A 12,686-nucleotide genomic window follows, 5' to 3' on the forward strand; every position below is an offset into this window, starting at 1 on the left:
CCACCAGATGTGAAGAACTGACTCATTGGAAAAGACCCTGATGCTGGGAAAGATTGAAGGCAGGGAGAGTAGGGGATGACAGAGGATGAGATGGTTGGACAGCATCACCAACTCAACGGATATAAGTTTGAACAAACTCTGGAAGGTGGTAAAGGACAGGGAAGCCTGGCGTGCTGTAGTCCACGGCATCGAAAAGAGTCAGACATGACTGAGTGACTGAACAAAAGCAAAATTAGGATTCCGTGTTTTTAAGATGAAATAAAAATTCTAGCACTGTAAAAAAAATGAATGAATTCATCCTGATGCCTGTCATACCTAGCTTTCCAATCTAGCCTAACAATGTCCCCATTGTGATCCATGTAAGCTCCCCACTGTGGAGAATTTAGAATAAAGCTGACCTGTTGCACAATAAAGGTGCTTTATGAAATAAGCTCGGACCCATGACCCATTTTACAGTCTACTGTGAAAAGATGAGCTAGGGTAATCATATTCTCTTTCTTGGGAATCTTAACAGGAATTATAAAAATGTTCAAATTGGCAGATGCAGAGATAGACAAATGGTCCAAATCCTGAGATCTGGCTCTACCTCAGATGCCATTCCTCCTTAAGCTCCAATTTAGTACATTTACTAAGGCTTCTGACCCGCCCAAGCCTAGGTTATTCAACTTTGAAATTCCAGTTTTTTCAAATAGTATGGCCTTACCATGGAAATATTCCTAAATGTAAATTCATATGCTGTTTGACCTTACTCTCCATTTTAGATGTGCTCCTTAAAGTTATGCATAGAGCAGAAGCTGAATGACTTCTAACACAGTCCAGATATTTCCTTACTACCTTTACAATTTTAGATATATTTTTGTACCCTAAGAAGCACATCATTTATAATAAAGGCCATACTTGAGACTGATCTACCACTTAACTAAAATGTAGAGAAAGAAATTTAGGTCTTAGGACTAGTTTCTTTGGCAACAAATGGACTAAATGACTGCTAAGATCCTGTTCAGGTCTATGGTTGCATGAATCCTTTCAACAGGCATTTTTTTGGTCAATACTCAGTCTGGTGCATTACTACGCTTATCTATAGCCCCAGGGGGAAATGTTAGCCCAAAATACAAACCATCACAGGTTTCCTCAAAGTGTGGCCTGAGGTGGTACAAGGGACAAATCTGGCTACTATAAAGACAAATGCTTTCCACCTTTATTATTTTATTATTAAGAATACTCAATTAGTATATTAAACCAGTGATTTCCTGTATACTGCTTCTTAGAATGAGCAAGAGGTAAAAGAAAATACAATCAACAAATAATAAATGTCAGTATAGTTGGTACTCACGAGTTACAAACAGTATGAAAATGACAAAGACTACAGAAAAATAGGGCCACACAACCTTTACACGTTCAAGAGTGTATTCACAATAATGTGCCATATAACATCTATGTTCACTAGATTTTGTAAACGAGTCCACAAAGACTTGAAAGCTCAGAAGGAAGAGAAACAGCTGACCCAGACTGGATCCTCAGGTTTATTTTTTGTAATTTTTTCAGAATAGCATCAAATATGAAATCTGTGAATTGTGAAAACCGAAAACAATACCAAATATGGAAAATTAAATATTTATTATCAATTGCAAGATTACCTAACTTCTTCAGTGAGTTAAAAAATTATGGGATGGAAGGTTAGGCTCCTACTCATCACTTATCAGCTCTTCATTTACTTTGATCACTTAGTATCTTCAAAATAATTCTTCTAAATACTTTATCTTAATTTCTCTTTTCTCCAGTATGATTTCTGTCTTTTAATTTTAAATCTCTCTTACCTTAATATAAAATTATTGCCTGTTACCTATTTTTCCTATAAACTTAATTACAAATGGATTGGGAATTAGTTCCCATTATAGTCAATCTCCTCTCCAATACAGTCAACATCAACTGCTAATGATTTTTCCTTAAAAAAAAAAAAAACAAAAAACCAAACCTACTGTTAAATGAATTAATCATTCTAGTGTAGCTCATTTATTTACTGATACTATGGGTTCAGTAATGGATGATACTATAAGAAAATGACAATATAAAGTCCTTACCTCAGGTCTCAGAGAAGGAAGAATAACAATTTCTTGCAATGCTTGTTTTGCCAGCTCTTGACCAGCTATATCATCAAATTTAACAGCTGTTCCGCTAAGAAACAGAATTTCAGTTAACTACACACATAAATATTCTTCAGTTATTATAATATTAAGTCTAAGCTCTATGTAATGTAGCCATTTTTACATTAACTAAGAGTGAAACTATAGTTAAATTAGTAAAGCAATGGCTTTCTCATTTACAGGAATTGAAAACCATCATAAAAATTAAATATGTAAATTAGACAAGGTATTTATTATCCATTTTACTAATGATATATTTTGCCAATAAAAAATGTTTAAACTCCGTAAAATGCTTTAGATGACAATACTTACTTGTCCACAATTTCATTCATTATAAGGTTAGCAAGGTTGCTGTCCACATTCCTAAAATTCTTCAGGTCTTTCTTTTTACGAGCAGCAGTTGTAGGGGTAGAAGGTTTATTTGTTCTATTTGTTTTTGGTGTACTCTTGGAAGGACACAAAATTTTGATGTGAAAACACAACATAATGTTTGCAATTTTCACATGTGAGTTAACTTTAATGTTCACAGAATTAAAAGAATAAAAGTAGCAAAAAATAGATATAAAAATCCCCAAACTGTATACTTACTCTAAGATAAAATGGCATTCTCTATAGAACTACATTTGGCATGAAGTGGGTTTATAGAAGATTTTATCCAGAGAGATTTACTTACTATGAAATAAAAAGGCTCTATGACAACACATTCACATAATTTTGATCCTTGTTAGAATTGTAACAAAACTGTATGTATGTTTAATGTTACAAAACATTTATGTACATTTACACAATTATACAAAGAACGAATTTAAAATGACCTATAGGGAATTTCCTGGCGGCCTAGTGCTTGAAACTCCCTGCTTTCACTGCTGAAGGCCTGGGTTCAGTTTCTGGTTTGGGAACTGATAATGGTAAGCCACACTTCGTGACATAGCCAAATAAAGAAATAAAATAAAATTAGAAACAGACTGGATAAAGAATACATGAAACACACTGGATAAAGAAACTTACTGTTAAAAACACCTAGTTAGCAAGATTTCCTTCAAAGATAATAGAGAAAAAAAAAAAGATTTGCTTTTTAGTAGCAAGTTGCCTCTGCTACTTAAAAAAAATTGTATTTATTTACTATTTGGCAATCCTGGGTTTTCACTGCAGCATGTAGTTTCTTTTAGCTGCAGCATGCAGGATCTAGATCCCTAACCAGGGATTGAACCTAAGTCCCCAGGCTTGGCAGTGCAGAGTTTTAGCCACTGGACCACCAGGGAAGTCCCTACTTAGATTTTTATAAATCTAAATTCAAAAAAAGGAAAAGAAATCATTCAACTTTGTGGAAACTTATCAATTCTCTTAAGGTATTACAAAGTACTTATAATAAATTTAAGTAAGCACTGTCATGTTCAAAATTTTGTTTGCAACAGCATAGCAACTGAAGTTACTGTCTCAAAATACCTTATGAGTGGCAGCTGCAGAACCAGGTCCTTGTCTCACGCCAGAAACCATGGATAAACCACTGCAACTAGGTGCTCTATGGTGGCCTGAAAGACCTGTGGGTCCAGTTTTCATAACTGTTTTTGAACGAGGCAGTGAATTACTAGCATGTGTTAACGGATCTTTTCTTTTTGGAACAGCTCCACTTTCTATCAAGGAAAAAATAAAGTCATCATGGTCAGAAAACTGTGGCTAAACATTATAAAAGTTAATATAAGGACCAGTACAAATTTGAAAGCTAATAATATTATTTTTATTTCAGCAGTATCTCAAAATAAGACTTCAGTCAGAATATATACTAAAGTATTCATAACGATTGTTACTGGGTGTGGACAAGATTGTGAGTGTTTAGCCTTTCCCTTTTCCTGGTGTGTAATTTTCTTTTAAGAAACATGTATTTGTCATAAAAAGAAATAACTATTTGTGGGGGCAGGAGGAGGATACAAAAAAGGTACCAAGAAAATAGAGCTGCCAAAATTTTGTTCTTTTTTGTTTTGTTTTATTTAAAAGCTGCCAAAAATTAAAGAAACAAAATGTAGTAAAGGCACTAGGGGTAGGCTGTATGGGGGTGGGGGTGGGGGGACAAATAGCACATCATTCTAAACTTTTCAGACTATAAAACAGTGTGAAAATCCAATCCGTGCCACCAGAAGAGTTTTAAAAGGCAATTTTAATTTAAAGAGTATAAAGATGTGGTTAATATGCCAAGTATTTCGTGCTATATCTATGTTACCAGGTGGCTCAGTGGTAAAGAATCCACCTGCCAATGCAAGGAGACACAGGAGATGTGGGTTCGATCCCTGGGTCAGGAAGACTACTCATTCAGTATTCCTGCCTAGAGAATCCTATGGTCAAAGGACCCTAGCAAGCTACAGTCCAAGGGTGGCAAAGGGTCAGACATGACTGGGCACACATGCCTGCACATATAAATGAACAAGTATAAGATATTTTCTAATAAGTCTAAAAGGTCACATGACCTACCTACTCTGCTCTTCTACATAAATTATACACTTTAAATGTTTAAATTTCACTGCTTCTAAATATTTTCATATACTATATAACAAACATCAAAGTTTATTAATAGCAATGTTCACTGTTAAATCAGTCAGCAAATCAGAGAGGCCTAGAAAAAAGACTAGCTTAAAGACAAAAGCCTCACTGTTGCTCTGTCATAATATCCCTTAATGTAGCTTAAGGAAACTCCAAAGAAGGGAACTTGCTTCCAGTGTAAGGGGCATGGGTTTAATCCTTGATTGGGAAACTGAGATCCCATATGCCACATGGTGTGGTGAAAAAAATAAAAAAAAATTTTAAGTACAGTAAAATAAACAAGGGTTCTTTTCCAATAAATAAATGCAATGTTCTGCACCATTTGTTTAAGGAGCTAAAGGATAAAGACCCTATAGGAAAAACCAGGAAATCAATCCAGAAAAAGAGAATGACAACAATTAAAAGTCAAAGTGTGAATAAAAGCAAGATCCGTCTAGGGTAGTAAGTATTTATCACTCACTTCAAACGGGAAAAAAGAGACTGGAGAAGAATTTCTACAAACAGAAAATATACAGTCCTAAGATTATAAATGGATAAAAATTTTTATAAGGAACTGTGAGGATGATAGCAGACTTCTCATAAAAATAACAAAGGTCAGCAGGCAACTGAGTGGGCTCAAAATGCTGAAGGAAAAAACAATGTTAATTCTCATCTATTCTATATTCCGGTGACCAGCCAAGTAAGGACGAGGGTGTTTTCAGACACTATGCTGAGAGTTTACAATCTACAAAACTTCATTGAAAGAAATATTAAAGCAGGTCTTTTAGTTAAAAAGCACAGAGAAGAGCAAGAACCTGTAATGTGAAGCTAGAGAGCAAGAAAAAAAATCAGACAACTTGAGGGGAGGAAAAATGGAAATTGAGTTACAGATGTAGAAAACAAACTTATCATCACCAGGGGGTAAGGGCGGGGAGGGACAAATAGAGATTGGGACTGACATATACATGCTGCTATGTATAAAGTAGATAACTAATAAGAACTTAATGTACAGCATCGCGAACTCTATTCAATATTCTGTAATGGCCTATATGGAAAAAGGATCTAAAAAAGAGAGGATATATGTATAATTGAATCACTATGCTGTACACCTGGACCTAATATAACAATGTAAATCAGTTATATATAATTGATTTAAATAAAAATTTAAAATACAAGAAATCTTTAAACTTTTTTTTTATTACATATGAGTAAAGAGAGCAGTTTTTTTATGGTCTATACTACGAGTTTTCTGTTACAATTTGAACAAAGTAATATTTACTTCAATAAAATTTAAGCACTGGACACAAAACTAATTCTGAAAAAGTTACCAATAAAACTAGACATGATGTCAGGGAACCTACGAAATGAAGATTCCTTCCACCCAAACAAAACAAGACAAAAAAACATCTAATTTTCTGTAGGAGCTTATGTGATGTTCAAAGCTTATGGGAAACAAATTTAACCCATAGTGAATAACAGTATTCTAATGTTTCTCCTCACTGTGTGAACTCAGCTTCAAACTTTTGCAACAGGGGTTATGACTAAATACTCATTGTATAAGTGAAATGTGTATGCACTGAAAACTGATACATGATCAAAAAATTAAAATTACTGTCTCAAAAAACACTGCTTTATAAAAACCTGGTACAGGTACCGATAGGAAAAAACACCAAAGCTCAAAGTAAAATAGAAACAAAAGAACATCTTAATAATTTAGGAAAATGAACCTTCACATTTTATCATCTCAAAACTTGGAGGTTGTAAAATATGAAAATATAACATGCTGAGAAGGGCTACACCTATTTGTTACATGTTTACATATCATGAACAACAAGGATGCTGTATTTTCTACACAGCCCTGTGTGAACAAAAACCAATCAAATCTATCACTGTAAAATCAAACCAACGTTATCAGGTTAAGCAGGACTCTACTTTGCATGCAAGCTTTACTATTTGACATGTTAGTTAACCTAAACCCACCTGACTGGAGATGTCCATTACGGCATGTCAAGTTAGTACTGTCATTATAGACGTCCGTTTGTGACTTGGAAAATTGCAAACTTGGTTGCAGCTTCTCTATGCAACAGAGGGGGATGTAAAAAAGAAAAAAATAAACAAACAGAAAACAACATAATAAAAAATGTTTATGTGAAAATTAAAAATGATTCAAGGTGTTAAAAAGTTATATAGTGAAGGATTTTGCATTTATATAAAATTATCTTTAACAACATAACTAATTAGCAAAAACTCAGACATTAAAATAGCAACAAAAATAAACAAGTGAATGACTATATTCAAAATATGCATTATTCAGGTTTGGTAACCTGAGGCAATTCTATAACACTACTATCACCAGTAAACATTTGCTGGATATCCAATACATCCAAATCACTGTACAGGGAGAACAGGATAGAGTTAGAAAGAGAACATTAAGAAGACTTTACAGAGAATGTGGGCTCTGAGTTGGCTAGGATCTGGAAAGATTAAAAAAAAAAAACAAAAGGACATCTCATCAGCAAAAAAGAAATGCAACAAAGCAGAAAGGAATAAGCAAGCTGCAGAACTGTGTGTACAGTACCCAACCACTTATTTAAACACACGTATATTTGTATATATAAAAATTCTCTCTAAAAAAGACCCAGAGAAACTGGTAAATACTAGCTGCCTCTGGGGAGCGGAAATGAGTGGCTGCGACACAGTATGGGGTGGATGCTTTTCCAGCTTCTCAAAATTTTTGGCATGTGCATATAGTATCTATTTTTAAATTAATCAAAGATTTTAAAGGATTATATCAACCCTACCCTTCCCCTCCAGTTCAAATTACAATGGGATCCTCTCAAGATCTGGGTCTTTTATGTCTAGGACCTGAAGCCCCAAAGTGTAGCAGTTTGAACTTTCTTGCCACCCTGCATCATTGCTGCAGTCTTTCCCTAGTCAAGTCACCCCCTATTGCTAACTGATGAACACCGTGCTCCACCACTCACTCATTCACTAGTATGAACTTGCTTCAGCATTAGTTTCACAAGGGTTTCAAGGATTAAATAAAGTAATACATAACGGACCTACCTGGGCTTCATTTATATGAGGGCTAAATTTTGACCATGTCTATTTTATTGAAATACTCCAAGTTATCATTACTGATTCTTTTTTAAATGATTTATTTTTATTTATTTATTTGTCTCTGCATGATCTTAGCTGCAGCATGTGAACTCTTAGTTGAGGCATGTGGGATCCAGTTCCCTGACCAGGGATTGAACCCAGGCCCTCCTCATTGGGAGCACAGAGTCTTAGCCACTGGACTGCCAGGGAAGTCTCTCATTACTGATTCTTATCTCCAGTACTAAGAAGTCAATGAAATGTAACACATATATACTGACTCTCTTAAACTTTCATTTCTAAGGTCAGACAAGCAGGCGCCCTGCTTGGTTTATGGTACAAACACACATGCCTTTGGGACAGGTTAAATAGCAGCTACCCTCTCTGCACAAAGCACAAAGCTTTTGTATCCTAGAACTGGCTGATACAATATACCTTGGAGCCCTTTTATTATTGTTAGTTAACAGATAGGTCATCTGATTTTTCTCAAAGATAATACTCATCAAATCACCATACTGAGAAAGAAACCATTTGTGTTGGTAAAAGACATAAATTAGAAAAAACTGATTTGTAAATATCTTATTTATCAATTAACACTCTCTTCAACATTCTCTTCAATGTTAACAAAAAGGTCACGTAAACATTCATTATATAGCCAAAAGAAACAGAAACAAATCCTTAGTTCTGATAACTAAGAATGAAAAACCACAGAACTTGTTTGTAGGGTTTACATTTATATGTGTGAAAACATACACATATACAATAGCAGGACACAGCTAATGCGAATCTGCTCTAGTTCATTTTTTTTTTTTAAGAAAGTAAACTTAGTTTAATGCTTCCTTTTAGAATGACTAAAGGTCATAGATTAACCAATGATTTAACATAAAACAAGTCACCTTGCTTGTTGATCCCCTCATGGGCAACCCCCACACAATCATCTCAGTGATCTACTTAGAAGGGAAATCTTACCACATAACTCATGGATTTAAAACCCTTTAGCAGCTTCCTGCTGCCCACAGATCAGCACTGAAGCTCCTTGATATGACCAGGGAGGTCTGCCACAATCTGCCTACACTTCTCATGCCTGAGCAATCCCAAATTCACATCTCCATCAGCACCATGGTTTTCCTTGTCCCTCAGTCTAGGTTCATGCTGTTAGCTCCTCCTGGAATATCCTTACTCCCAAATATTAATAACTTTTATCTATCTTTTTAAATCCCCACTTCTGGTTTTACTTCTTCCAGGAAGACTTCTCAGACATGTGTTTTCCCATCTCCACAAAATACATACATATCTCCACCCTGCAGTGATGATTTATCTATTTATGCCTCCTCCATTATATCAAGAGCCTTAAACAGAATATTTTATCCAATCTATCAGTAAATCTGTTTGCTCAACCTTCAAACATAATATTAATTCACCTGATGGTTACTCCTGGTATCACCCTAGTCCAAGACTCCATTTTCCCCCTAGCTTACCATAACAGTTGTCTCACTCATACTCTTGCAACATCACAACCAGGGATCCTTTTTATACAGAGGTCAGATGATGTTATTCCTTTCCTAAAAATCCTTCTAACTGCACCCCACTTCACACGTGGTAAAAGCTCAGATCTTCAGAGTGCCCTCTAAAACCCTGCCTGTTGTCAAGACCCTCCCCTCCCCACATCCCCCATCGGCTCTCCAATCTCTACCATATTCTCCTTGCTCTGGCGCACTGGTCTCTTTGCTGTGTGCTCAGTCGTGTCCAACTCTTTGCCACCCCATGGACTGTAGCCAGCTAGGCTCCTCTGTCCATGAGGATTCTCCAGGCAATAATACTGGCGTGGGTTGCCATTTCCTTCTCAAGGGGGTCTTCCCTACCCAGAGATTGAACCCAGGTCTCCTGCATTGCAGGTGGGTTCTTTACCGTCTGCGTCACCAGGGAAACTCAAATATGTCAGATGTGTTTTCTTAAGGCTTTGCATCAGCTCTTACTTCTCCGCAGACATTCTTCTCCCAGATACTTGCAAGACTAACTGATGTCAGCTTCTCAAAGAGGCATACCCTGACCATCCTATTTAAAGCTAAAAATTCAGACCACCTCTCATCTACTCCTAAACCCTTGTGCTGTATTTTATGCTTTTTTTTCTCCATGTATTTATCACCATCAATGGCACCCCACTCCTGTACTGTTGCCTGGAAAATCCCATGGACAGAGGAGCCTGGTTGGCTGCAGTCCATGGGGTCACTATGAGTTGGACACAACTGAGCGACTTCACTTTCACTTTTCACTTTCATGGATTGGAGGAGGAAATGGCAACCCGCTCTAGTGTTCTTGCCTGGAGAATCCCAGGGACGGCAGAGCCTGGTGGGCTGCCGTCTATGGGGTCGCACAGAGCCGGACATGACTAAAATGACTTAGCAGCAGCAGCAGCAACACATGGTGTAATTTGTTTATTCTATATGTCTATTGCCTACTGTCATTATTCCTCCTGCTAGAATATAAATTCTATGACACAGGGATCCTTGTCTATATCCTAAGTGCTTACAATATGGTAACCACTCAATAAATATTTCCCAAGTTAGGAAATAAATTCAGTTTATATCCCTTGGTACTGTATCTGGTACAGAGTAAGGATTTAAACTGGACACTGAATAAAGCTAAATTTTTTTAAAAGAGCAACTGCCAAGTATACCAAGAAGTCAGTGCCAGAATTACCTTTCTATTTATAGCAGATTTTACACTTAACCTTTGCTTTAAGGTTCACTTTGACTAAATTAAAGATATATTATACACAGGAACTCTTCCCCACCTCTATCAGAGAAGATATATCCTCTCAAACCCTGTGTGGGGAACTCCCAATATCATTCTTCATCCTAATTGGATGCCTGTCAGCCATCCCACCTCTGAAAGGCTCCATTTTTTAAATAGCACATGATACTCAAATACACTCTACTGTGCACTTTTGCACACTTCTTCTTTACTGTCTTTTGTATATAACTCCCAGAAATTCTGCATTCTCAGAAGACAGGAATATGTTGATGATGTCTTTTATTCCATCCTCTCTTTTTTAAACTAACGTCTTTCATGAATGGACAAATCGTATTTTTGATAATACACAACAACAGCATCCAAATATTAATTCTATTAATACCTAGCTTCATGTTATATTACTATCATATATCCTTTTTATCCATTTTTCTAATAACAAAAATAAGAAATTACAAAGCTGCATTTAAAGACAAGTCTATGAACTGATGAGCTGCTTCTAATGTTTTACCATATCACAGCTTACAATAAAAGATTAAAAACCAGCTATTGTTCAATTTGAAACAAGCTATAAAATGTTCCATAATCAAACAATCTCCATCACATATATTGATACTCTGTATATATACTACAAGGTGTTACAGCTAAAACACATAGAAAGGACCAATTAGAACAACTAGGTAATTATTTTACTACAACAACCCTTGATGTACTATAACACAGTAACCCTCACTTAAGAAGGTGAACCCTGTCAGCCAGAGGAGCCAGGGGAACACTGTCTTATTAGCTATCTGAAAACAGTAAGGGCTTCTTTTTCAACAATGTGGGGGGGGGGGGGGGCGGGGATTTATAAACTCAACAGACCATGTAAGAATGAATGGATGAATGACTGAATGAATAAAATACAAATGCATATATATTACTCAAAAGCAGGGGTGGTGATTACACACAGGCAAGGAGATGAACAAAAATCAGCATTTCTGAGTACTTGCTTACTCAACAATATATTGGTCACAAATATGCTGAGATAATAATTATCTATCAGCCTCATGTTACAAATGAAATAAAAAAGACTGAGACATGCTAAGTAACTTATCAAAGTTGCAGAGCAACAAATAAAGTCTGCCTGTTTGCCAAGTTTCTATACTACCTGTATCACTTCAAGCTATGGTCGAACCAACCACCCAAGAAGGGTGGGTTTTAGTTCCACTTTGTTTGAAGGGTAGATTTACCATGACATATTTTTAAAGCCTATACCATCAAACAGAAAAAGAGAAGTTTCTCATTATAGTCCTTTTTCAACTGATAAACATAGAAAGAATGACAATTACAATGTCACTGGGCACAAGTCATCAACTGCTACTAACATCATTAAAGAACTACTGATGGATAAACACAAAACCACCTATCAAGCAGTCTTATCGTTAAGAAATAAAAATCTACTTTCAATCCAATTAAGGCTCTATATTCAAATATCAATTTACAGGGAGGACAAGAATATATGAAAAGATAACATGGATATACATGCAACAAAATAGAGACTATAGGAAAAACTATGTGGCAAAGATCTGGTTCATAAACAAATAAATCACAAGAAAAAGAAAAAAACAGATATGTATATTAAAAAAAGACATATAACATAGATCTTCTTGAGATCCGGATTCACACAATTATAAAAAAATAGTAGCAGTTATTAAATTATGAGATACTGACTGCACATTATATATTAAATCTAGAAACTGACCTTTTTTGGCTATTAGTTTTATGTTTGTATTAAAAGAACTATTTATTTTTTTAGGTGTGATATGGTATTTTGGCAATTTTTCCCTCTGGTGGTCATGTTCATGACCCCATTTAACACAGCTTCCTCAGAAGGAGGAATCATTACCCTCATTACCTATAAGGAAATGAGTTTTCTTTTTGAAGGTTCCAAGTACAAAGCAAAGTGAAAAATCAAAATGATATACAGGAAATAAGGGAAGAAGGGAAAGAAGGGAAACATAAGGTATATTCTTCTCACTTTGGGAATTTTATTTTTAAAGCATCTTTATCTTTTGAGATACAATATAAATTATTTGTAAATGAAACAAAAAGATATCAAGAAATAGTTTCAAAATAGTAATATGAAGCTGGGGAAAGTGGGCAGGGATATAAACTGGGGTTTGCAAACATTTTTTGTAA

At 35.6% G+C, this 12,686-nt stretch overlaps 1 protein-coding gene across 3 annotated transcripts in view; it reads right to left on the bottom strand.

Moving 5' to 3' along the window:
* Nucleotides 1-12,686, bottom strand: part of SPAST (spastin) — a 50,228-nt gene that overhangs the window by 19,699 nt on the left and 17,843 nt on the right. For all 3 annotated transcript variants that reach the window (XR_011255751.1, XM_069583622.1, XM_069583621.1), the window contains exons 4-7: nt 6,639-6,734; nt 3,591-3,778; nt 2,457-2,590; nt 2,082-2,175 (exon numbers count right to left, since the gene is read on the bottom strand). Coding sequence is in view for 2 of the 3 variants with exons in the window: in XM_069583622.1 (XP_069439723.1) it covers nt 2,082-2,175; nt 2,457-2,590; nt 3,591-3,778; nt 6,639-6,734 (512 nt within the window). In the remaining variant the exon portion in view is untranslated. The remainder of the gene's footprint in view (nt 1-2,081; nt 2,176-2,456; nt 2,591-3,590; nt 3,779-6,638; nt 6,735-12,686) is intronic.

Source organism: Ovis canadensis, chromosome 3 (assembly GCF_042477335.2).
Source record: "Ovis canadensis isolate MfBH-ARS-UI-01 breed Bighorn chromosome 3, ARS-UI_OviCan_v2, whole genome shotgun sequence".
Lineage (NCBI taxonomy): Eukaryota > Metazoa > Chordata > Mammalia > Artiodactyla > Bovidae > Ovis > Ovis canadensis.